This window comes from Carassius gibelio, chromosome A19, assembly GCF_023724105.1.
Source record: "Carassius gibelio isolate Cgi1373 ecotype wild population from Czech Republic chromosome A19, carGib1.2-hapl.c, whole genome shotgun sequence".
Lineage (NCBI taxonomy): Eukaryota > Metazoa > Chordata > Actinopteri > Cypriniformes > Cyprinidae > Carassius > Carassius gibelio.
Window position 1 is genome coordinate 10,583,376 of NC_068389.1, and position 27,348 is coordinate 10,610,723.

At 35.8% G+C, this 27,348-nt stretch overlaps 1 protein-coding gene across 1 annotated transcript; it reads left to right on the forward strand.

The window, feature by feature from the left end:
* Positions 1-755: 755 nt before the first annotated feature.
* Positions 756-24,000, forward strand: LOC127934913 (lysophosphatidylcholine acyltransferase 1). Its single transcript, XM_052532462.1, has 14 exons — positions 756-1,098; positions 10,618-10,757; positions 12,323-12,537; positions 13,320-13,432; positions 13,602-13,662; positions 15,893-15,951; positions 16,374-16,408; positions 16,674-16,728; positions 17,116-17,198; positions 17,401-17,526; positions 19,887-20,040; positions 20,192-20,284; positions 20,456-20,597; positions 23,509-24,000. Exons 1-14 carry the CDS (start codon positions 979-981, stop codon positions 23,703-23,705), a joined length of 1,593 nt encoding a protein of 530 aa, XP_052388422.1. The 5' UTR covers positions 756-978; the 3' UTR covers positions 23,706-24,000.
* The last annotated feature ends 3,348 nt before the right edge of the window (positions 24,001-27,348 follow it).

Consider the following 27,348-nt stretch of genomic DNA (forward strand, 5'->3'; position numbering starts at 1 on the left):
AACATTTAAATGTAACTTTGTTTGCAAATTGATCAAATGGAAATAATGGTTAGAAATAATGTTCTCATATATTAATGGACACGTTTTTTTAGCTGGGTACTCATTAAAAAAAACAATTACAATTCAGAGTGATTTGCTAATGAATCATGGACACCTGGAAATTGACTTGTATATATATATATGTGTGTGTGTGTGTGTGTGAAATAAGTATTTGACTTTTTTTCTTCAACATGAATTATACTAAATTAATACATAAAATAAAATTTAAATGAATTAACCCCTTGCATTTTCTGGTTTTTGATGACTTCGTGCTGTTCGCTGTTTGTACTGAAGGGGGCGATGCTGCACTGCTGAGAGTTCAGGCGTCTTGGCTCAAACAATGCTTTTTAACTTGAAATACTTTTTTTCTTTTGTCTTTTTCTTATTGTGGGTCTATAATGGCTGTTGTAACGTGAAATAATAGTCTCAGAATTTCATATACAATTATTTAAAAAGAGTAACATGAATCCAAACTGGTCTGAAAACGTACATATGAAAGGAAAACAGCCTTTTGTCAAAAACTCCGACAGTTCTCAGTTGTTTTTACATGTTTAAGCTGTTTTGCCAGTCAACAACAGACTAAATATAAAATAGTGAAATACTCACCTTTTTTCAAATACACAAACAAATCCTTAAAAGTGATCAAACCTTCAACAGCATTACAAAAATCCAGTGCTTGGTTAGGTTTGACACCTCCGATGTGATGTCAGAACCTGTGTTTATCACGCATGCGCACAATTGAAACGCGCATGATGCTGCTCGCGCTGTAATTCACAGGCGCGTACAAAAGCGAAGGCGAACACCGGTGGCTCCAACAAGAAGCGTATGTGAGACCCTGGAAGCTGAAAAGATCTTTAGTGTGTAACAGGAGCACCACGTGGACGCCTTTACCGGTGACTGTAGCGTTTTATTTTGAAGATACATGTTTACTCTTTCAGTATGAGGTTCCCTAACAGAAAACTACGCACGGCGGTGGATGGAGAAGACACGGGCGTTTCTGCGCACTTCAAAAACCCTTTCGTGCACGAGTTGAGATTTACACCTCTGCAGAAACTCAAGGTAAGGGAACTTGAATTTCTATGACTATTTAATTTCACACTCTTTGCAGAATGCAAACATTTGCATGTCAGACGGTTTGATTTTAATGTAAGTAGTAGGCTACTAGTTGTTTGTTTGCAGGTTTGTATTGTGGCATCTAGGGTTTTTTAGATTCAAAAGCATTGAGTCGTGTTTTATTGGGCGTGACGCGCATTTCGAAGTGAACTGAAAAGCATCTGAGTGGCCTTTGTTTAAAATACAGGTGTGTAGATTTAAAACTCAGTTTGTCATTATTTCAAAGACCGTTCAAATGTATTTGGAGTAGTGTAATAGCCAGTTGTTGTTGTTGATGTTATAATATAAACATTGAGTGGAGGTCATAACTGGCAATGTATAGCTATGACACTCTGGCTATTGTAGGTTTGGGTTTGTTACAAGGTTAGAAATTGACAAGGGATCAGGGCAAACAAACCAAGGAGGCAGTTCCTGGGAACTTAAATGAAAAATAGAAATTAATAAATAAACAAACATCTCTTATATTCTAAATTTCATGCAATCTATTTTTTTTATTTTATATATATATATATATATATATATATATATATATATATATATATATATATATATATATATATATATATATATATAAATATTATTTATGTGTGTGTTTTATAGTTTATAGTAATTTTAAAGTAGAGTGATTAAGGTTTATATGAAACTTGAAATATATGTGGGCTGCTTGCACTTAAATTTCATCACTTTCCACTTGTAGAGACTTCAGAGGAAACTGACATGCCACTCACAGGGGTTATATAGTATAAACCGAGTTTCCAAGTCCTGCTCTCCTGTTTAACTGTCATCTCAATCTTCCTAGCCTTTCCTGTTGTTTTTCCAGTAGCTCTCAAGCAGGAAATCCACCAGAGCTACTGATCTGATATTAGTTCCACTCACATTTCAGCAGGTAGAGAGACCCTTCGAGTAGACTGTATGGTCACCCTTCATAAACCGGACAAGGGCAGATTAATTGTTTACCAGGAAATAGTCAAGTGTCTATTCTTCTTTTTCTTTTCTTTTTTTTTTTTTGGCTCCATTAGACTACTGTTATTTTCTAATGAAGCCTTCTTACACAACAGCAGTCTGAAAGATCCAGCGTAGGCTGTGATGATTCACCTGATTTCCATATGCATCAGATTCAATGATAAATGGACCTTTGTGGTATTATGCAAAATCTTTTTAATACACTCAGGCCTGTGGGCAACATTCTGAGCACTATATGAAGAAGCACAACATTCTCTTTTTATAGCATTTAAACCTACTTGTCGTGTTGGAAATCTTAAGAAGTAGGTGATTCCGTTTCTTTAAGCAATATTTCCATTTCCAAGAGCTGGTTAAAGAGATTTCTTTCTTTAACCAAAAAATACATAAAGAAATAAAATAAAATAATGCTGAACATTTTCTCACCTTCAGGCCATCCAAGAAGTAGATGAGTTTGTTTTTTCATGGGAACAGATTTGTAGAAATGTAGCATTACATCACTTGCTCACCAGTGGATCCTCTGAAGTGAATGGGTGCCGTCAAAATGAGAGTCCAAAAACATCACAATAATCCACACGACTCCAGTCCATCAATTAACAGCTTCTTAAAGGTCCCCTTCTTCATGATCCCATGTTTTAAACTTTAGTTAGTGTGTAATGTTGTTGTTAGAGTATAAATAATATCTGTAAAATTCTAAAGTTCAACGCCAAGCGAGATATTTTATTTAACAGAATTCGCCTACATCGAACGACCAGTTTGGACTACATCCCTCTAGTTCCTGCAGTAATGACCTCACTAGAACAGTTTTTTGACTAACCTCCTCCAACAGGAATACACAAAAAAGGGGGTGTGGTCTTGTTGCGCTCACATGGAGAAGGAGGAAGAGTTGCGTTTAAAGAGTGCGTTTGTCGCCATGTCGTCGAAACGCTGTTATTTTCATCTTGGAGTCCAATCATCTTTGTTTGGCCTTCCCAGGGACGCTGTACTTGGAGATTAATGGTTACAATTTATGTTTAACTAAGAGCTGTGAAAAAAAAAAAAACTAATGCGAATTTCATGTGCATCTCATCAGTAAAAACGCTCCTGTGATTATAAGTACATCTCCAGCACGTGCGTTCAGATCAGGATTGCCAGGTTTTCAAAACAAATCTTGCCCACTTGCTTCTCAAAACTAGTCCAAAACTAGCCCAATCGCGTTTCCAGGAGGGCAGCGTGCGCTAAGCTGGTGTCGAATCAGAACACAGGAACCGCTGGCCCAATCAGAACTCGTTACGTATTTCTGAAGGAGGGAGTTTATAGAGCAAGGAAGTCATCAGCCCGTTTTTATGACCGTGAAAACAGCGGTATACAGATAAGTTAATTGTGTGAAAAAAAAAAAAACCTTTTTCTTTTTTTTTTACACGCGAAACAAGAACGCATTATATCGCACACTGTAAACACAATCAAAGCTTACAAAAAAAAAAAAAAAAAAAAACACGAAAAACGTGACCTTTAAGTGAAAAGTTGTTAATTTAATCTGTCAAGGCCTTTTAATTTAAACAGTGCTTGGTCTGTGCATATTTTGCTCCTGATTGAGACCAGTTTTTTTTTTTTTTTTCCTATGGAAAAAGCAATACTATGGATCCAAGACCAGAAACCATAAGCAACAGTTGGAACTTGGAAGTAAAAAAAAAAAAAAAAAACATCTTAATGGATTTGTTTCTTACAAAGCTTTTTGCTCTACTAGACATTAATTGATGGACTGGAGTAGTGTGTTTTTCTTGTGGTTTATCATTAAATTGTGTTTTTATCAGCCGTTTTGACTCCCGCCCATTCACTGAAGAGATTCCACTGGTAAACAAGTAATATCCTGCTAAATTTCTCTAGATCTGTTTAGTTGACGAAACCAACTCCTCTGCATCTTCAAAGGCCTGAGGAAGAGTAAATCTTAAGCGCATCTTCATTTTTGGTGAACTGTTCCTTTAAGACTTCCATTCTAGAGATCTCTTGGTACAGAACCATCATCAGCCTTGCTCATAGTCAAGTAGCAAGCTGACAAAATCAATGAAGACTGATGGAGAGATCATGAGAAATTTCAGCCACACATTTGCATTCAAGCTTCATCACAGAAAACCGCTCTTGCTCATTCGGGTTTCTTTTGTTTTTCATGACATGCACTTCTTGTACATGTCACAACAAGAATACCTTTAGTGGTTTTTACTGTTACGTAACCTCTCTTAGAAACTATGGCCGGAGCAAGGAAAATTCCTCAAATTTTCTGTACTGTAAATGCTCTTCAGTTGAGGAGTTGTAACATGAGCGCAGTCACGTCATGCTGTCAGGAGGCACTGACAGTCTTGGTGTGCTCCCTGTAGTGAGAGTAGAGCTTATGTTGTTGGAGATCACGATTGATGGTGATCCGAAGGGAATGTGGAGTGAGCAAGAGCAGGAGGATCTTCTCAACCGTACAAGGCTGTGAAGTGCTCTCAGCGAGAATGGCTCTTAGCTGATGCTCATTTGAATTGTAAACGTGCATGATTTGAGATGACATGACAAACCGTGTGTCTTCTGGATGGCCGAGGCTAATCCAACAGCTTCCTGCTGTCTTCTCTCTGCACGCTCTTAGATTAGTTTATAGTTTACAAAGCAGATTTGGGTTCTGGCTTGGTTAAATGATCATCGGGGAGTCATTGACCTCTGTTTTGAAAGATCACATCCAGGCTTCTTCAATGCTCAGGCCCTACTGATGCTTAAATCCTGTTGTAGACATACATTTTCATATTGTAATTTAAGTAACATAAGTTCTATGTACTGTAGTGTGGCATGTTGGAATGTGGATAATCAGGTTTGAGCATCTGTATCTTTACCTTGTGACGTCTCACAACAGTTCATTTGGCTGTGCTTCTCTCAAAATTAAATTTATTTATTCTGCAAGTAAAAGTTAAATCGATCAATTGGTCATTACATATTGGTTATTGAAAGTGGTCACTAAAATGACAGTAAAAACATGGTTACAAAATATTTCTATTTAAAAAAAAAAATGCTGTTCTTTTTAACTTTTTGTTCATCAAAGAATCCTGAAAAACAAATGTAATTGTTTCCAGAAAAATATTTCCAGAAAATTCAGCTTTGCATCACAGCGTTATTTTGAGGTTATTTTACATTATCATACCATAGCCCAGTCTTTATTTATGAAAATAATTAAATAATTATTTTGAATTGATTTGTACTGAAAAGCACTTTGGTTCAACTGTTGTTTTTAAATGTGGGGGTTGAGTTGAGCCCTGCTTCTTGGGGAAAAAAATTCAGCTGATTAACAAAAAAGGGATAATATTACCCAGTTTGATACAGATTTTTAGGATGTAAAATGAATTTTACATTACACGCATGGAAGTGCACACACACACACACACACACACACACAGAGTATGTATCAGCTTAATTATTATGTATCAAAATAATTATTAAAATAACAAAAACAGGCAAAAGTTGCAAAGAAAAAGAAGTATTCAAAATCATTTAACTTGAGTAGGGCTGAAACGATTCCTCGAGTTACTCGATTACAAAAATTCCTCGAGGCAAAAACTCTGCCTCGAAGCCTCGTTAAATTCCTATGACGCACACTATACGCGCGGCGCAAGGATTTGATTTTGTCACACGGACCGTTTATTCACACAGACCTTTTGAATTTAGTTGGCGCGATGGCGGAGAATAGATCTATAAATAAACGGCAGAAATTGTCTAAAGTGTGGGATCATTACACACTTAATAAAGAAGAGAACAAGGTGCAGTGTCTCTACTGCAAAATAGAGCTGGCATACCACAACAGCACATCTTCCATGAATCAGCATCTGAACAGAAGACATTCACTCTGCTGTTTCACCAAGCATCGCTGAAACAAGGTAAGTTAACGTAGTCTAAGCCTATTGATGTTCGCTGATTTTAATCCCATACTGCATTTGTAGCGATGTCGTGATGCGGTTTGACTAGATATGATGTTTAACTTTGATGACGTTTTAAAGTAGTAAACGTAACTATCACGTTCAATTGCAAGAGAGTATAGCCTATAAAAAGAACCCCTTCACACACACACAAACACACACACACACACACACACGTACATTTTGATGTTTGTTTTGAGATTACAGCTTATTATTTATAATTGTTTATAATTGTTTTACTTACATAATTTTTTTTATACATTTTATACATTGTGTACCTGTTTGGCTTGATATTTTATATTCAATTTTTGTTCTCAGGTTAACTAAACTAAATTTGCAGAAGGTGCAATCCTTTTTTGTAATGTTGTGTATTAAGAAGACAAAAAACTAAGTTTATATTCATATTAGTTTTATAATACATGTTTACATGTTACAGTAAGTTCACTTAACTGTACATTGTTCTATAATTGTTGGCAATGCCAACTTGGCACTTAACTTTTGGAGCCAAACTTTTGGACATGGAAATAAATACCTCTGTTGAGAAATAAAAGCCAAATGCTTGTTCATTTTACAGCCACATCATTTTTGTTATGCATTATTTGTTTTGGTTGTTCAAAAACACACACAAATCGTTTTATCCGATTACTCGATTAATCGATCGATTAAGTGCTAGATTAATCGATTACAAAAAGAATCGATAGCTGCAGCCCTAAACTTGAGTGTCTTTAGTGTAAATGTATCTGCAAAAGAGTGGCAAAATATGTTCAAATACTCTGTTTAATATTAATAAATAAACATGGACACAAGTTTGTGAACAAGTGGTGTTTTTGTTTAGTTTTTTTGTTACAAAATATATAAAATTCCTTTTGTTGTTTGGATGTAGTAAAACACCCATGGATGCAGTGGAAAACATCTGGGTCCTGTTTGCATTTTTGTCTGTGAGTAGCCATAGAGTTAACCTTGTAATCGAAATTAGGCCTAAAATAATATGTTCAGCATCACCCATACACATGGCAATTAACTGAGAATCGAAAAATTGTAATCTGGCTCAGAGAAAGATGGGAATCGTGTCTTTGTGGCAGTTTATAGTGACTTCGAGATAATACTAGACTACTTCACCTTACACATGGATGTCGAAAGCAATCATGCTATGAAATAAACCATATTTTGACATACTCGAATAAAACTAGTAAGAAACAAGTATTGGATTTCATTCAGCAAATATGATGCAGGCTGGTTTACAATATTAGTGTTTTTACTGTATTCATGAACACATAAATCCAGCCTGGGTGAATACTACAGTATGCTGATTATGAAATTTACATCAAGTGCGCTGTATGCATATCCTAGCATATGCATAAATAACTTTACTTGGGCTTTTAAGGGTAGTTACTAGCAGTAAAAAAAAAAACTCCCAGAGCACCCTGGAAAAGCCATAGCTACCTGGAGGTCAGGCTCTTGCGTGGTCTTCGTTGTGAGTCTAAGTAGCTCTTAAGAAACCAGCACCATCCTCCTTCTCTTTTACAGCACTACTAAAAGCCTCAGCTGCAGGTTCGGCTAAAGAAGCACATCTTAACCTGCACATCCCCCTCAGGCCCGAGGCAGATGGAGACTAGGTGTGAGGGGGAGGCTGTTAATGAGACCCCATAGGCTGAGATCAAGGCTGTGCCTCTCACTCCTGGGACCGTGTGTGTATATATACAGTGTGTTGAGGTGGGGAAGGTCGAGATCAGGTCATAATTATTGCTCTCAGCAAATGATTTTAGCTCCTTCTCTTTGTTCAGAATGCATAGGGGTGTTTTTAAATTTTTTTTCTCATATGGAATAAGTGATTTTGTATGTGGTCCTCACTCAATACATTTTACACTAGTGCTCCTCCTCCTCCTTTCCCAAGAGAGCCATCGCCTCAGCCTCTATAGATCAGTTTAATCTTTCTGTCAGGGCAGACCGCAGGTGTTGACAGCAGCTCTAGATAAATAAATAAACACTAAACAGGCCACACATCTCCACCCACAGTTCATCTCCTCCTAATGGAGCCGTCGTGTGAACCCATCCACATTTAATCACTGCTGTCAGAGATGCTCCGCTCCAGCACTCATCTTACGAGGACAGCCTTAACTAATGCAGTTATAACAGCTAGTAAATTTAACAAGAGTGGGTGCCAGTCCAGTCAAATGAGAAACTTGGAGGAATAACCTCATTCTAGGCTCAACAAATGGAGCATTGGTGTCATGAGTCAGAGTCGATTTTTCCTGGAAATCGGAAGCACAGACTCTCAGGCAGATTAAATATTCATTAACCAATCTTGGTCTTAACGTGAGCTCGTTCCCCTCTTCTGCTTTGTCGTTGGGTTCTTGTGACAAACTACCCGGAAATCTCCATTAGCTTTAAGCTGGGATCAACAAAGTTTAACCTTTTTATATTGTTTTATGAAAGATTATTTATTTAGTAGGTTCATTTTTGAAGTAAAGCAAACAACATGAGAAAAATACTTTTATCAGAAAACAGTTTAACCTTCTTATTTGGGATTCGAAAGACCTCAAGATCAAGGTCTTGATGACAAAAAAATAATTAGAATCAGTTTGAAAATTATTTATTTTCTTATTTTTAAACCATTTAAATGGGATTACATAAAACAAAACCTGTTCTCTATTAAAAGGTTTCATTATGTATTTTTACCCCGGATCCAATGGAAAAAACATTATATACACACAGAAACAATTTTCACTCAGAAATTGCTAGTAAGTTGTACAAATTACAAATAAATGAACAAGTAACAGGTTAAACATTTAGATTATTTAGCATATTAAATGTTATTTTAAAGCAAGAAAAAGTAAAAAAAGATAATATTTGTTTTATTTACAACTTTGAAAAATAATTATTTAACCATATATTGAAACAATGCAGGCTCACTCATGTTTTGCCAGTTGCCTAATACGCAATATACTTATGCTTGTGGCAAAAGAACTTTAAACTGAAGTCCCGTTTCTGTACATAATAATTCTGATAATAATGACCTCTTAGAAGGCCACAGCAACTGTTTTGTGGTTAAACGTGTTAAAGCTTCACTAGTATCTGCCTGTTGGGGTTTGATTAGGTCAGAAGAACATAAGAATTTGAATATAATTCAATATTACTAGGCTATTATTGTTTTTACATAACAATAACATTTTACAGCATTGCAGTCTCTGGGATCCCAAATGTTAGATGAAGCTCAAGAGAACCTGAAGGTTACAGCACAACATTCAGCTCACCAGTGTGTGTTGAGGTCTGTAGATGTAAAGTTTGTAAACCATTGATGGGAAAGTGAGATATTTGTGTTCAAGAGGTCATCAGAGATACACTGATGCAAACCTGATCTTTCCCCTTCGATGATTTGACGCATCAGTAACTGGTGTACAATTGAGACATGTCTGGTATACTGGAGGTCTTTAGATGCAGAATTTGTGGACATTCTGAGTGGAGTTTGAATTACCATATATTTTGCAAGAAAAAACTGTTACAGTATAATGCTTTCATGTAAAGTCCATATCAGATACCATGAGTGCCCTTCCTTTTGCTTCAACGGGAGGAATAAGAAATGCATATAACATCAGTTGACTTTTTATTTTATTTTAATTTTATTTCCTGTTCCCTCTTATTGTCCATCTTTTGTGATCTTGTTTTTCCTGTAGAAGCCTATAGGATCTTGACATGTGATGTCCTTGTGCTCAGTCACGAATGGCTCACCATATGTATCTAATTCTGGCAGCGCTAAAGCATAATTTGATTTTCTGTTATTTAGTTGAAACCACAAGCCTCATTTATAGTGTAAGAGCATCCTAAATGTAAATTGCCAAAATATTTCTGTGTGCTATTTATAAAAGATATGTATAACCAAAAAATGTCTCTCTTCTTCATGTTTAAAAAAACAACAAAAAAAACTTAACAATAAGGCCCTATGTTGATCTATGTTCAGTTCGAACTTCTTCTGGATTGTATGTTGTATAAACAATATTTTGTTACAGAATCAAATTGTTTTTGTGATAATTTCAACAGTTTCACTCAGTATTTGCAAAGTCATTAGATTTTTTTTTTTTTTTTTTTTTTGCCAAGACAAATCCATGGAATTTATGATCTGTTAATGCATGCATTTTATAAATAAAGCCCCAGGGTTCTTAATTCTTTTATAATCAGCTTTGAAGTAAACTTTAGATCATTGACTACAGAGATTTAAATCTCTCAGAGTCATATAACTGAAATCTTGATCATTTTCTTCAAGCATTTCAAAAACTAAGTCTTTTATTTTAAACCTCGAGGGTTCTGCTTCGAAGAGCCGAATGTGAGTTTGGATATATTGACTTGTCTAGAAATTCTCTAGGACGGAGTAATCTAAATGTTAATGTTTCTCAGGCCTGTCTCTTTCTTTCTTTGAGTATTGCATGGCGTAGCAAAATGTAATGTGGTTTCTCTGCATATTTCTCTTTCCCTCCTATCTCTTTCTGTATGTGACCCTCATATCTCACATGCTTTCTGTTTATATATAAAAAAACAAAAAACGAGTTTAACCCCTGGTTACATAACACACTCTTTCTCTCTCTCATAGATAGCTGTGATGACGATGACCCTGTTCCCTGTTCGTCTGCTCTTTGCAGCGTTCATGATGTTGCTGGCCTGGCCCTTTGCATTCGTGGCTACTGTTGGCCGTTCTGAGGATGCAGTTGAACCTCTGTCCTGGTGGAGGTGGTGAGTAACACATCAAAATGTCAATCAGATGTGAGAGTTTGGGAACATTACACTGCCACTGCACATCTGCTATTTGCATGAGGTTACGCCGCTAAAATTGACTTACAGAGCCGGACACAAATACAGTAACCCTGTCTGTTGGTATATTCCTATATTATTAAAGGTTTAAATTAACAACTTTAACAAATTGAATTGCTATTTATTTTTAGATATAATGATTAGCAGTCAAATAACTGTGTTGTATGCCAACATATATAAAAATAGTTTATACTCGTATTTACATGATTGCTGTCAATAAAAACTTTAATAAATCTCTTTTCATGACACATTCATTCAAACATACATGCTAATCTTTAGTTATGTTTTTCTTGCTAACTATGAAGTTATATGCTAATTCCACATTTATTACTCAAATGTTGTGATACAATTGACATCCAGAATGCTAAGGTTTTGTTTTATATTGAAAGATTGATTTGTGAGCTTTACAAACTCTATGCATATTGTCAACCCCAGCTCTATTTAACAATGCTGAGTTGTTAGCTTAGCATCCCATTTGAGTGGTGATTTTCTCTTCATGTGGTGTTGAGCATTGTTGCACGTGCAAGTGAGCATTACTTCAGGTGCTGACCACTGAATGTTTTAATTCAGAGGATCAATTATTTAAGTTAGTTTGCTGTGCTTTGGAACAAAGCCATATTCTAAATATTAGAGAGCTCGCTCTTCCTCGCTCTCTTCCCCTGCTAAATTTAAGAGCATTGTATTGTGTGTCTGACGTACTGTATGTGTGGCACACCCATCCACACACACACACACACACACACACACACACACACACTGAGTCACATCACACTGCTCCATTCACAGCGTCTCCATTCCACTATCACCTGATCGCTTCCAGCAGGGTTTTTCATATTCTCTCACTGTGCATTTGTCTCCCCGTGTGTGTCTTTCTGTATCCCATTGTGCATGAGTTTGTTCATGTGAGGGTGGAGAGAAGAGGTTTTTGTCTTGTGTAAATTTGAACAGACACGCTCAGTTACCAACACTGGAGAGGCACAGCTCACCAAACTACTTTTTTTTGCTTCTGTGCATGTTTGAGAGGGTGTTTCAGTGTGTGATCGGGAGCCAGCGGCGTTTAAAAACATATTTTCTAGTGCAGTTAATATTTAGCATGAAGTTCATGTAGAAAGCTAGGGTTTAACTAGTTCAGTGCTTAATTTTAAGCATTCTCTAAAGACATTTCAGCAATTACCTAGTCTCTGGATACAAATGCCATAGATGTCATATAGTTAAATAGAGATTGAATTTTACATTAGTAAAATAAATGTAATTTTATTAATTATAATGTTATATGCTCCGCTTTTAATTTTTGTCGTGTGAATATCCAATTTACGTCAGGCTAGGGAATGAAAATAGTTTGCGCTATTCATACTGATTTTAAATGCTGTATGATATGGATCACAGTCAGTTGGACGTGAATGCAATTGAATTGGCACAAAATGTCAGGAAGCAGGTGACCTTTTCCTGCTAACTCTGTCTCTGTTTTTCTTGTTCTGTCTCTCCAGGCTGGTAGATCTGGTCCTAAAGGCCATCATGAGAGCCATGTGGTTTTCTGGAGGGTTTCACTGGGTCCGTGTGAAGGGCCGGCCGGCGCTGCCCAGTGAAGCACCCATCCTCACAATGGCCCCTCACTCCTCCTACTTTGACGCCATCCCTGTCACCATGACCATGGCCTCTATAGTGATGAAGGCTGAGAGTAAAGACATTCCAGTCTGGGGCAGTGAGTTTTTAAAAATCTATCGATATACACATTTAAATTATTCAGCTTAGGAAAACTTTGAGCTGTGCTCCGATAGAGATTTTTATTTGTTCATCTGTATGGTAAGCGATACGCTGCTGTTCAAAAGTTTGGGGTTGGTAAGATTTTTTAAAATGTTTTTGAAAGAAGTATCTTATGCTCATCAAAAATCCATTAAAAGCAGGAATGTTGTGAAATATTACAATTTAAAATAACTTAATCTATTTTAACATGTAATTTATTCCTGTGATCAAAGCTGAATGTTCAGCATGATTACTGCAGTCTTCAGTTTTGCATTTGTTTTTCATAATTTTTTTATCTGATATGCTGATTTGCTGCTAAAGAAAAATTTATTATTATAAGAGTTGAAAGCAGCTGGGCTGCTTAATATTTTTGTAGAAACCATAACACAATAAAAGTAAAAAATAACAGTATTTACTGCAAAAAGAAATCTTGCGTAACATCGGTTTAGTGCATCTTTACTAATAAAAGTATTAATTTATTTAAAAAAAATCATACTGATCCCAAACTTTTGAACTTTTCCAGTAGTAAATAATCTAATTTGTCTTTAAAAGCATGTTCGTTGCTGTGTGGTCATGTATAAATCAGCGTGGCGTACTCGTACATTGGCCCATGATGAATAAAATTCATGATCTGATAATAATCTTTAAGAATTTTTATTTTTTTTATTTTTGCACTCTCTCTCTTTCCATCCCTCTCAATCCTCTCTCTTACCTCACCCTTCACTGTTTCTCCATTTATAGCTCTTATCAAATTTATCCGGCCCGTGTTTGTGTCCCGCTCGGATCAGGACTCTCGGAGGAAGACCGTGGAGGAGATCAAACGCAGAGCTTGTTCTGATGGCGAATGGCCTCAGGTATCACACAAACACACACACACACACACTTATTGATATTATATCACTATCTAATGTATTGACGTTCACACAATATAAGTGTGCAAACACATTTAAACTGCTTTACGTCATGATTTGTGTCATGAGTGCAGTGCTGAGGTATTTCCGTCTGACTGTGGCCTGTTTTCAGATCATGATATTCCCGGAGGGCACATGTACCAATAGATCCTGTCTCATCGCATTCAAGCCCGGTATGTGCCCACCCCTGACTAAACACACTTCCCGTGGCCAGGTTTTTTTGAGTAAAGTTCACTAATATTTTGTATGTGTACGCTTTGGTGTTTGCTCTCTCTTTGTGCCTGCTCTAATCTGCGGGCCATCATGCTTCACAGCGCTGAGAGATCTGGTGATTGGCTTCCTCTTCCTGTGTACGCTGTGGATTCTGATAGTCCTTTCTCCTCAAATCCCTCTCTTCTCTGTCAGTCATTGTATTGGTTCTATTCCTCTAATCCTCCCCATCCTCTCTCTATTGCCAGTGTATTTTCTCTTGTCTGGCTATCTCACTTTTCTCTCTACAACCTTTAATACTGGAGCGCTTACTGTACCAAACAACATCAGCTGTTGTGGTGTGCAGCCAGATCGCTCTCCAAAACAACAACCAGACCAGGGACGGAGTTTGAAATGTGTACGGGCAGTTCTGGTGCTTTTGGAATATATGTTCAGTTATGTTAAATTTCGGGGCCTGAAATTAACACCCGAGAAGTGCCAAATGTGAGGTTAATATCAGCATCTGCATGTATATAAAACCGTGAGACTAACTTAAAAAAAGACTTTGCTGTATATATATTTTATAAAGATTGGGTTATAAATCTTTTGTCAACAAAAGCGAATAATTTCAAAAGTGAAGTTTCCCTGTGGTTTTCCGCCAAAATATAAGGATGAATAACCATAAATATATAAATATTGTGATTTTTTTATTTATTTTTTTTTATATTAAATGTAACTAAAAATAATATTGTTTTATTAAATACTTTAGTTCAATAGTATTATAGTGAGATTTCTTCATTGATTTGAGTATTATTAATATTAATAATAATAATAAATTGCAATTAGATTTGTCTTCCTAGTTTGTTCTGCTTGTGTTCTGTTTTTTTATTTATGAATGAATCAATGAACAAATGAAATTATGTACGGTTTCATGTCGGGAAAAAATATTTTTTTGCCAGTAAATTTTGTGGTCTATTATAAGCATATGGTATTCAAATTACTTTCCATTAAAAACAATTATGGCTTCCATTTAATATATTAATGACTAGAAAGACATCATAGTCCATAGGAAAATATTCCATAAATATAATGATTTTTAAAGAAACCCATCGATCTTTAGTGGAGCTGTGTATGCAAAAACATGGTGCATTTAGCACAAAATTGCTCTGTTTGAAAGTTGGGTTGAACTTTTCAAAGGTAAGTGAGTTCAGTCTTAGTGGATGGATTGGCCAGTTTCTATTAGCAGCGTGTAATGAGGAGCTGTTTGTAAGCTGAAGGGCATCTTTCTTCTCTCTGCACCTTCCCAGAAGTGATGAGATATGACTGGCACAGAGACTGAGGCTCAAAATATAGAGAAAAAGAGACTGCGGTTGTTTTCTGTACTCTGGAGAGATTGTTCAAAACACAAAAATAAAAAGTTATTTCTACCACTGTTCAAAATGTGTTCACCAAGACTGCAAAAAATACAGTAAAACGGCAATAATATTGTAAAAAGATTCTTAAAATGGAAAATTTTATGTTTTTATAGAACATATATTATGTATATGTGTGCATATATATATATGTATGTATATATGTATGTTCTATTTTTGTCTTTTAATGTAATTTATTTCTGTATCAAAGCTGAATTTTGAATCCTCATTAATTCAGTCTTCAGTGTCTTATGATCCTTCAGAAATCAATCTAATATGAAACATTGAAAACAGTTTTATTTTTGTGGAATTCTTTTTATTTTATTATTATTTCAATATAAATGTTTTGTAACATTGTTTATGATAATTTTAACTTCTTTTTCTGAATAGAAGTTTAAGTACTGCATGTACTTTTTCTTTTTTTTTTTTCTAAAATTATAATTGGCGACTAGCCCCAACAAAAGACCATTTCAAGTGTAAGAAGTTCTTAAAGAAAATGGTTCAGCTCATCAAAGCTGTGTATTCTAATCCTCTAAATGTAGTATTATTCAGTTTATTATGTATCGTCTTGTAGAGCTTGAGTGCTACGCAAGTTAATTGGTTCGCAGTCGTATCTGAATATTAAAGACAGTGAAGGTTGATGAGTTCAGTGGATTTAGATACTTAAGTTCACAGCCACAGCTCAAGTTTCAGCACAGACTATAATTTAAATGCCACACCTGGGCCTCCGAGTGGAACGAGGTCAAAGCTTAAGTCCTCATTCTCACACGTTTCTCATCCTTTTGTCCCTCCTTTCCTGCAGGTGCGTTCATCCCTGGAGTTCCCGTGCAGCCTGTGCTGTTGCGCTATCCTAATGAGATGGTAAGAATAAGCTCAACGCCCAAACAGGGAGTGCCATTAGTGTCAATGTCGAACCACTCATACTTTCTGTCTACAGCTGTGCATTATGTGCCTCCATTCATGAAGACGATTATTTTTTTTCACGGTCCAATCAAATGTTTTACTTTTTTATCCATTGTCAAAACATTTTTGTCTGTCTATTATGTCTTTGTTTGCTTATCTCATAAATAATACAAGCCCAGAAATCTATTGGGGCACTTAGAGCCAAGGTTGTGCTTTCAGAGGAGCAAGGTCATGTTCAAGTGGTTAGGTCCCAGTTGGTGGTGTGCGTGCGTGAGTGCGGGATAGTTAATAGGTTAGGTGGATACTGCCTGTATGACATGTTTTTGTTTGAGATGCCAAGCCTATTCATTGCCTTCTTTCTCTTCCCACTTCTTTGACAGGATACAATCTCATGGACGTGGCAAGGGCCTGGAGCGTGAGTTGCCTTAAAGGGATAGTAACCCAAAAATTTAAATTGTCATTATTTAGTCACCTGCATGTCGTTCCAAACCTCTATGCATTTTTTCTTCTGCTGAACTTCAAGATGATTTGAAGAATGTTGCTAACCAAACGGTTTCAGTTCCCATTTACTTGCATTGTCTTTTTGGGTCCATGTGATTAAGGGGGTGCAGATTAATGGACAAGATTTATGTGCTTGAATATATTTGTGAATTAAAATCAAATCCCATTATCTTTTTCAGGTTTAAGATTCTATGGCTCACATTATGTCAATTACATAACTCCATAGAAATAGAGGTGAGATCACATTTTGGTATAAATATCATTTTTATATATGCTATTTTAAATAATAATTGTATTTATTAAAAGTTTTTAATTTTTATTTTTAGTCTGTTTAATCATTGTTCTTTATTTCTTGTATTTTTTTTTTATTATTTAGCTTTATTATTATTATTATTATTATTATAATACATATCTGTTTTAATCTTGTTTCTTTTTGTAATTGAAGTTATTTGCCAAGACAATTTTACATTTTCAGTTTCTATTAATTTATTTTTATCATTTAATTTTTCTGTTAATTTTTTTTAAATACAGTTTTTAATGTTTGTAGTTTTAGTTAACCGTAACCACAGTGGTAAATAAGCACAAATCTAATTTGATGATGATAAATGTCTGTATGTCCAGTATCTTCCTACGTACAGCCCATCAGAGGAAGAGAAGAAGGATCCAGCCCTGTTCGCCAGCAATGTAAGACGCATCATGGCCAAGTGAGTGGATTGTAAAGACTTGACAAAGTGTTTTTGTTGTGACAGATTTTAACAACACTTTTTATTTCATGCTGATCAAAATAAATTTGTTTCTGTTTGTTTGGCTCTACACTTCTTCCTCTTAAAAGGTCCAAGTGTCCTGTAATCAGTAATATAAGGTTTTCATTGTGTGAATTTTTTTTTTTTCTTTTCTTCTCTGTAGGGCACTTGGGTTGCCCATCATTGATTACTCCTTTGAGGACTGCCGGCTTGCTATGGCCAAAGGGCCTCTGCGTTTACCCCGACACACCTGCTTGCTGGAGTTTGCCAGACTGGTACGGCGTTTGGGGTAAGTAGAGCAGTAGTTTGAAGCATGAGGTCTACGATGATGTTTATGCTTTTCAAAAGTTTGGGGTCAATATGAACTATATATATATATATAAATATAATATAATATAATTATTATTATTATATTTTTTTTTAGAAATTAATGTTTAAATTAAATGTAATGCGTTTAGCAGACACTTTTATCCAAAGCGACTTACAGTGCATTCAGGCTATCAATTTTTACCTATCATGTGTTCCCGGGGAATCGAACCCCCAACCTTGCGCTTGATAGGCAATGCTCTACCAACTGAGCTACAGGAACACTGGGATGGATTAAATTGATTGAAAAGAGTAAAAGACATTTATGATGTTGAAATAAAATTCTGTTTCAAATAAATGCTGTTCTTTTGAACTTTCTATTAATTAATAGTTAAATAGCTAATTAATTCTATTAAATTTTATATATATATATATAAGACAACTTTGATAACATACTTTGTATCTGAGTGTTTTTTTAAGGATTCTCGGTTCTCTGGTTTTTGTTGGCCAGCTGAATTAAGTAGGTTATTACAGTGAAGGACAGTTTAGAAGGTCTCAGGGACACGAGGTGTTGGTTTGGTCACTGGGTGAATCAGTCATCCCACCAATCAATCTGTCAGCACCGCTCGCCTCTACATATCATAGTATTGATCTGTGATACTTCAGCAACACCACACCGTAAAGAATCATGTTCAGTAGTAAGAGCAGCGCTGTGCTGACTGATGAAAAATCACACGCAGCCCTCAGCCTGCCAGCAATGAGAGGAAGTTAAACATGGCCTTTATTTGCTTTGGATTAGAAGCTGAGGATTGATTTTGTAAGCTGCTTTGAGCTGATGCTCTTCTTCTGGCAGTGAACAGGGTGCCCTCTAGTGAATATGAGGAAGAAACGCAGGCAGCAAGTGTTCGAAGGATTAGTCAAAATCAGAATCCACTACTTTAAAAGTGTATGCATGTATATTAAAGAAACACTTATTTACCTAGGATGCTTTAAATTACTTTGATGCTATGTACAGTAATACTCAAAAGTTTAAGGCCTGTAATTTTTTTTTAATGGTTTTTGAATGAAGTGTCTAATGCTTTGATCAATTAATTGTGATTTAAATATCGTGAAATATTATAATTTAAAATAACTCTTTTATTTGGATTAATTCAGTTTTTTCTTTTGATAGTGAATTTAATTTTTTCAGCAGTCATTACAATCCTTTTTCTTCCTTTTGATTAAGAAACATCTTATTATTATTAAGTTTGAAAACTGGTCTCGATACAGACCTTTATGCATTCTTATGATGTCAGTTTGTTAAGAGTTGAGCTGAAGTTTTATCATTTATCTGCAGTGTTTCCCGTGTTATTGTTCTGTGATGTTTATTCAGACTGTTCCCACAGCAGCTCAACATCTCACACTTGGCTTCATTCATCTAGAATACTCTCTTTGTGGTCTTGTATCATCCAGTCTTCTGGATTCTTGATGAATAGAAAGTGAGAAAAAAAAAAAAAAACATTTATTTGAAAATTTCTTTACGGTAACTTTTGTACATTTAATACATTGTTGCTCAATAAAAGTAATGATTAATAACAATAAAAAAAGTTATAGACCCCAGACATTTATCTGATCGTGCTTATGCAAATATTACCATTTCTATTCTCAAACGTGATTTTCTTTAAACTCTTATCACAATGACATCTCTGCAGACTGTATGCAGTCAATTTGTTAAGTGTTTAGCTGAAGTTTTGTCATGTATTCTGCAATGTTTCCCGTGTTATTGATCTGTAGGATGCTTCTTCAAACTGTTCCCACAGCAGCTAAGCATCTCAAACTTGGATTCATCCATCTATAAAACTCTTTTTGTAGTCTTGTATCATTCAGTCTTTGTGCCCCTTTTTTTTTTTTTTTTTTTTTTTTTTTGCCAGTGTCAGATGTGATTTTCTTTTGAAAGTCCTAAAAGCGCAGCATCTCCGAGTCGTCTCTGCACTGTTGGTGATGAAACCGCTGTTAAGTGTGTACTGTTCAATGCAGATGCCAGCTGAGCTCCAGTCAGAGGTCTGTTTCTCAAACTACAGACCCTGATGTTCCATTCAGTTTGCTTTCTTCTTTCAAGACAGTGGCTCATTGAACACCCTTCATCTCTCAAAATAACAATTCAATAACAAGTTTCTAGAGAAATTTCTTTTTTTGAAACCTCTTGAAAGAAATGCAAGTTTACTCTATACTTTCAAAGATACTACATTGTTACATTTTATTAGAAAACACAAGTGGCAAATTAGTATGTTTTAGTATTTTCACCAGCCATATGCACATTTGGAAAATAACTAATGTTGGATTTGATTTTGTCTTGTCTGTCAGGCTGAAGACTGGGGTCACTGATGAAGTCCTGCACGAGGAAGCCTCCAGGGCTCGTAAACTGTGTGGAAGCAGACTGGACGCCGAGGGATTTTCTCACTACCTCAATCAACCCTTGACAGAAGCAGTCCAGGACATCTTCTCACTTTTTGAGGAGGTTAAATATTTCTCAACGTATTTTTTTTATTAAAGCATGACTGAACAGAAAACAAATGAACTTTGTCTTTGGAACACATCAGTTGTAATCAGTTACGTGTTTCTGTCATGTCTGTCTGATAGTGATGACATTTTAAATGAATTGTTTCCAGCATGGGAAGATGGATGTGAGAGAGTATGTCATCGCCCTGTCTGTGGTCTGTAGACCTTTCAGATATCTGGAGACCATTAAACTGGCCTTCAGGGTGAGTTGAGTTTCTACAGGTTTATACGAGTCAGAATCTCACACACTTCATTGTATGCTATATTATGATTAATAGATTATAGTTCTTAATCTTTATTTAGACCTAATGATTTTTTTAGGTCTTGATGGGAAGGAAAGATGGATGTATTTTGAAATCTTGTCTTCTGTCCAGATGTTTGAAGCACAGGAGGATGGAGCAGTTGTAGAAGATGAGTTGGCTGTTATTCTGAAAACCGCTCTGGGGATCGGAGATTTTGTAGTTTGCGATCTCTTCAGGGCCATTGATTGTCAAGACAAAGGAAAGATCACATTTGGTAGGTCAATTTACATTGGTTTACATGTTGAATGTCATTTAGCTGTTAGATGTGCTGACATTATGATAAACCACTATGTGACTATGAAATCTCTATAAACCTTGTGCTCTGTTGAGATCACCTTCACTTCCTCATTGTTTGTGGTCACATTAACCAAAATTTAAAAAGTTATTTAAATGAATCATTCTGGTCCTTGATAATTAGCTAAGCCCCATTTGAAATGGTTGTAAAACCCTTGTTTTTGCGCTTAACAACTCTTTAGCGGTTCTAAAACCACTGTAAACCACAGCTTTATGGGGCTTAGTGCTTTAAAATGGAAACAATGTTATACAATAAAAAATAAAATAATAATAACATTGTAAAATAATGTTGTGGAACATTGTTTTTGGACATTTAATGTCATATTAATTGCAATTAAATGAAAATGGATTTAAAGAGCCAGTAAGATGAAAATTCGGTTAAAAAGGTTAAAAAAAACATTGCCATTTTGTCAAAATATCATTTTAAAATTACCTCAATTCTCAGAGATCCCCAAACGGTTCCCTAGAAGCTGTTCAAAAGATTCAGTTTCCTTAAACCCCACCTTTCGGTAGCATACTGTGTTCTGATTGGTCAACTAACATAGTCAGGTTTGATTGGTTGTTCCGCACACACCTCCACGGTAAACTATGCGTTAGCATCTGTTTGGGGTGAATTATGTCTTATTCCTCTCACCGCGAAGCAAACAGTAAAATAAAAAACTTGAACAGCCTCGCTGCTTTTTCTTCTGTGTGTGCGTATTCAAGCCGCGCGCGTTCAACACGGGGGCGTGGTCACATTAGAAATAACGAAGGGAGACGTGAAAAACAGACATCACGTTGTTTTCATATGGATTACTTTATCACAGAATATCTGTTTTCGGCAGCACTTGTTTAGTTTTAAAGTAGACATGTCAAGCTTTCTATAGATATCTCTCTCATGTCTCTTCGCTGAGTATTCACGGAGTTACGCTTCATTTTAATGACGTGTTTGTACATGACGATCAGGGCAGACAGGCTGCAGATAGCACACATACTGATAAGACGCTCGGGAGAAAACAGACACATAACTTCATAATCATACTTCGCGTTGTGATACGGAGATGCTCGTTGTTCTAAATAAAGTTGGTAATGAACCCTCTTTTATGGCCAAATGCTTTGAAAATCCCGCCTTGTACTCACCGAGATTAGAAAAGCAGTCATCAGTGAAAAAGGGATTTGTTGTACTGCTCTGGTATTTTGGTAAAAATGAATTTTAGCCATTGGTTCGTCTGATCTTCATTCTTTGGCAGTGAAAATAAAACAAACTTGCCTTTACAATTAAAAACACACTGTCTCCTCGACATTATGCTATCACACCAACCAGAGCGTCTGTGTGTGTGGGGGGGGGGGGGGGCAGCTACATCATACACTGTAATACTGGTAATTTTTAATTTCCCATCTGTGTGGCTCTTTAAGTTTAAATTTATATTAAATGCAGATATCTGAACGTTCACACTGCAGGTATACATGCTTAATTCAGATTTTTCCTCCGATCGTGTTTACAGTAGCTGTTATTGTTTTAAATGTGCCCAATATCTGACCCGCATGCGCAAAAGAACAATACAAACAGGGTTGCCAGGTTTTCATAACAAAATCTGCATAATTGCTGCTCAAAACTAGCCCAATCGGATTCTGGGGGTTATATATCGCGTTTATAACCCACGGAGTTGAAAAACACCCCGTAGCAATCATGAAAGAGTAGCCCAATTCTGTGGGAAATCTGTGGACTTGGCAACACTTGCACAGCGTGCTGCAGTAAACAGAGGACATAAAGTAAGAAATTATTCATTTATTTATGGTTTGATCTGCCGCAGAAGCCAGCTAAATTAAATGCAGGCAATATGAAAAATAAAGACAAGGATGTGTCAGAAGAGAGCAGAGTTTTGAAACTTATGATACGAGCCCTCATGTTTTGCTTGTGTGTAGATTTACCACTGCAGTACTTATGAGCTCTGACACTTCACTGTACTTCCACTGACGACCTTTCACAACTGTATTGATACGTGTGTGTGTGTGTGTGTGTGAAATCTTTGAAGTGTCTCCCATGAGTGCAGAAACATGACGAATGTGATCTAGAGTGACATAAAAGCCACATTAAATCTGATATGGCTGTTCACACTGCAGTCGCATTGCAAAACATCTGACATGTATCGGATTTGGTAAAAGATACTGGAATGGAAAAGATCCGATTCCGCGTGGTTTGTGCTGTTCACACTGTCATGAGAAAAGCAGATCGAAGTCGAACGTGAGCAAAAAACAAAAAAACTATTGGATTTTTAGTAAATAAGAACAGTTCCTTTTTAACTCTTGTCTTTTGAAATCTGGTTAAAGTATACTGCAGAATGTAATGACAAGCATTAAAATATGATTTAAAATAATTTCGGTTGAAACTAGTATGTCATGTATTTAAATATTTTCATACTTGTAGTAATTAATTTGCAGTTTACTAATTATATTTGAACTGCATTACCTCTGAATGTGATATCGAATAACTAGCTACAGTTGTACAGTTCTAATCGAGTGCTTTACATGTGCATTAGTATTTGAGGCAACACCTTTAAATAAGCATGGCAAAATATTATTTAAAGTAATGATTAAAATAAACTTTTAATTTGATTTTAAAATGTATTTTTAAATGGCTTTTAATTCTGTTAAGAAACCGTCATGAAATTATACCTTTTTAAGTATGCTGAAGTTACAACTGCCATTTATTTATTTATATCCTTGGGGGAAAAAAATGTAGTTAATAGATACCTGATTACTATGAGTTTGCATCAAGTTGTAGTAATGTTCATTTTCTCTCATATCTTTGGTATTTGTTACTTTGTAAACATGCTGTGTGTTTGTGGCAGATGATTTTTGCCGGTTTTTGGAGAACTGTCCTGATTTGGTGGAGCAGTACCACTGTCTCAGTGAGCCGATCCCTCAGCCCTCCAGAGGATCCTCATCACCCTCAGAGTCTCAGTCTTCAACTAACGGCTTCTGTGCTGACTTCAGCCCTCCAGATCCCAGCATTCGCAGCGCCGCACACAGCAAGAAACAGAACTAGAAGCAGCTCTTACCGTCACGGCCTGTCATCCTCATTGTGTGTGTCCTTCTGTGTGCAGGAGAGGTGATGACAGATGAAATCTTGAAGTTGAATTGTAATTTGCATCTGGGTACATTACCCTCGGGAGTCTTCCAGAGTTCTGTTCAAAATCCTTCAGTTATTTATTTCATGCCCTTTGAAGAAGGGCAGTTAGTAGCTGACGGTTGTTACAAATGGAAAACAATGACAAAATGTCTATCTTTTTTTTGTTGACATTTTAATAGATTTTCTATATAAAGTGTTATTTGCTTTATAACATGAGAGTGTGGTTTTAATATATGCAAAACAACAAAAGTCTTGGCTGATGTTCTTCGGGGTGCAATATTACAGTGATATTTCAACACGTACAACCACATGCTTCACAAAACTATTAGTTTAAAGAAAATGAGTGAACCTGTGAAAGTCTCTGATTGGGTTTTAGATGAAAGCTCTAGACAATTAAAGATCTCTGACACACATATTCACACTATTTGTGATGGATTTGTGTTTAAGAACACAATAATACTGGAAGCCTGTCCTGTTTAAAATCACTAGTGTTATCAGTATAATTCAGTATATATCCAATTTTTATGTTATCAATTAACTCCAATCCTTTCCATGAAAACAAGAACAGTGTTTAAAAATAATTGTTAAAAAGTAAATAAATGAGCAAATATTTTCTGATACAAGACAAACATTTTCGAATCCTTCAAATATTTTTTTCTTATATAATAAAACCTTTATTATAATAATAAAAAAAGTTTATTTTATTTATGTTTATTTTTCCTACTATCACTCTGTGCCATTTCACTTCTGTATGGGGGAAATAATACCTTTTTCTCTTTATTTATTTGGTTAGTGATTTATATTAAAATATGAGTATGCAACTTCACACAGTTATCTTTTGACAACTCTCAAAAATAATAACACAAAGAACAGACCACAGTTCTACAGTAAACTTTCCTGTAAATCTCAGAACAGTGTAGTACTCCAACACAAGGGGGCGCACTGCAGCCACGAGAATCATCTTAGGACGTTGTGCTGGTTCAGGCAAATGTTTGTGATGGTATTTTAGAGAACGGTTCAGCTTCTGATTTTGTAGGACATTTAAGGATATGGCTTTTGGGAGCTCTTTTTTGAAATAGACTCACTGAGCCTTAGTATTATTAGCCTACAACTGAATATTAAAAAAATAAATGATTGGTCACGGTACATCTAAATTATTTAAACATGGTATTACCAATCTAACGACGTTAAAAAGTCTTTGGTGTGTTTTGTGAGAGGTATTAGGGGACATATCGGTGTTGATTTTTAAAACAAAATTCCAGCGCTTTAATCTGACCTGAATTTGTTACTCATTTATTCTCCAATATGACTTGTGATTTTCACATTCACTCGGACAGTCTCCCAATATCTTATTGTACTTTTTAATGTAATTTAATTTATTTAGCTGCTCTTGCTCTATTTTTTTTTCTTCCCTTACCCACCTTTTCCTTCCACTCCTGTCTGATGTCACCTAAGCCTACAATGTAAACACATGATGTCATTTGTTGGAGAAACTTACATAAAATAGTATTGCTGCACCACAGGGTGGCGCTATAACATTAACAAAATGCCCCGAATCCTCTGCATAATCTGTGAGGAAAAGCATTACATCACCCCGTTTGTAAAAAATAAACCAAGGATTGCTTCTTGGGTTCTTGAAAGTGGAGCATTTTGCCACCTGTGTCCAAGCTGTTAATAGATAATGGCATCATCTGAAATGGCTCATGGAAAGCAGGATTTGACACTCGGATGGTCTGAATGGATGAAGTTGCTATGCAACCCGGTCGTCTGAATTAGCCAAAGTGCCCTTGAGATTGTCCTCCAGCGTAGGCTAATTATGTGTTCTTCGCCTTGCTTTTATATGAATGGATAGAGCAGAGTCACATTTGTATGGCCTGAATTGCGCCTATATAGACAGAAATTATGACTTAGTCAAATGGGATTTCTGCAAGGCTTTTTCATATTGTTCATTATGGTAAAGGTAGTTTTTGTACAATCTGTGGATTGAGATGTAGCCTATATGATGACTATTCAGAGCTTTTACACCCAGTTCATGCAAAGTACTTCAGTCTTGTTGAGATCCTAATGAATGATCTTTCAGGGATTGTAAAACAGATTGTGTGACGTTATTGATTCAATATGTGAATTAGGCAATCTCCAAACTGAAAAAAAAGTCACCCATTATGGGCTATAAAGGTTATAAAATAACATGACCATCTCTCAATCGATCTGAATGAATGACCGCTCGTGTCTACATCTGAATCCACACGTCCATCCTTATGGCATGCATTATGATAATATGGAATATGGAGAGTGACATTAGGAAAGCATACGTTTCATCTCGTCTGTCTGTCCTTTTCCATGTATAATGACTCTCTGCCTGTGTTTGATGAGCAGGGAGAATTTCATTAAACCGCCGATATGGGCTTGTCTCATTCGCCGTGCCTCAGGCTTCCTCCAAGGATCTGACAACATGTAGGCCTATGTGTGCCGCGATTCATATATGCAAGCATTTCTGTCAAATCTCTCAGCACCTGACAGCAGTGTGAACCTAATAAACCAGAGGCAGATAAGAGCTGGCGTCAGTAGGCAGAACTAATATTATTTGTGCAGTGGAAAGCGTTTATCTGTCACAGACTGAGAATTGATGGTTTTGTGTCACCTTTGTTTAATAATGATGTGGTAATCTCAATATGCCCACTGGCTCGGGCTCTATTAAAGTTCAAAAGATTATCCAAATTAAAATCTCATTTGAAATATTGCTTTTTGCCAATATTTTGACTGGAGGTGGATTCTATTGGATGCGATATTTCTCACTTAACAATCCAATTAACATTATATGTTTGACAAACTGCAACGGTGGCAAATAGGAACAGGGCTGCGAGACTGTGAAATCTTATAATGGGGCTTTCAAAGATACTGAACTTGCTGAAATAAAACTTTTTTTTTATTTTTTATTATTATTTAATGACAGGCGAGATTTAAATATGGCCCGCAATGACTCAAATGCGGCTGTCAGAAAACAATAGCTGAAAACTGTTTCCGTATCTTTGTGGTGACAGTGGATGTCAGGGCTCTTATCGTGGAGTCAGATTTTCATTCATCGAATTAGCTTTAGTGATTGCTTGCCAGAACGTGTCTAGTTAGTGTTTGTCTTTATGGCACATGCTGACAGGTGTGCTCTGTGTGATGTGATCACCCGTGATGTGTCATATGATCAATTATTTATGATTATATCCTATAAAATAAAAATAAATTAGAATTAAACCAAAAGAGACTATTTTAACACAACAGCTAATGAAAAAAACCAAAAATAAATAAAATTGACACATAGACAAAATAAAGTTGTCAGAAATTGGACAAATTAAAATATGGGAATGTTGTTGTGACCAAAAAAAAAAAAAAACAATAAACAAAGAAATCTACTAATAAAACATTCTAATAAAAAATCTTTAAAGTTACCAAGCTTTGCTTTTCACAGGATAAATAAAAATACATTGTTTTTATTCAAATTTGAAGTTTTACATTTTAATTTCAGTATGTTTAATTTTAATTTTGTTCTGTGTTTTTGTCATTTATA

What these genes read in the sequence shown, in the direction of transcription:
- LOC127934913 (XM_052532462.1), top strand. Translation starts at nt 979, where the DNA reads ATGAGGTTCCCTAACAGAAAACTACGCACGGCGGTGGATGGAGAAGAC. An exon ending in CCTCTGTCCTGGTGGAGGTG is followed by an intron (nt 10,758 to 12,322) that starts GTGAGTAACACA and finishes CTGTCTCTCCAG; the next exon opens with GCTGGTAGATCTGGTCCTAA. An exon ending in TCTTCTCACTTTTTGAGGAG is followed by an intron (nt 20,041 to 20,191) that starts GTTAAATATTTC and finishes AATTGTTTCCAG; the next exon opens with CATGGGAAGATGGATGTGAG.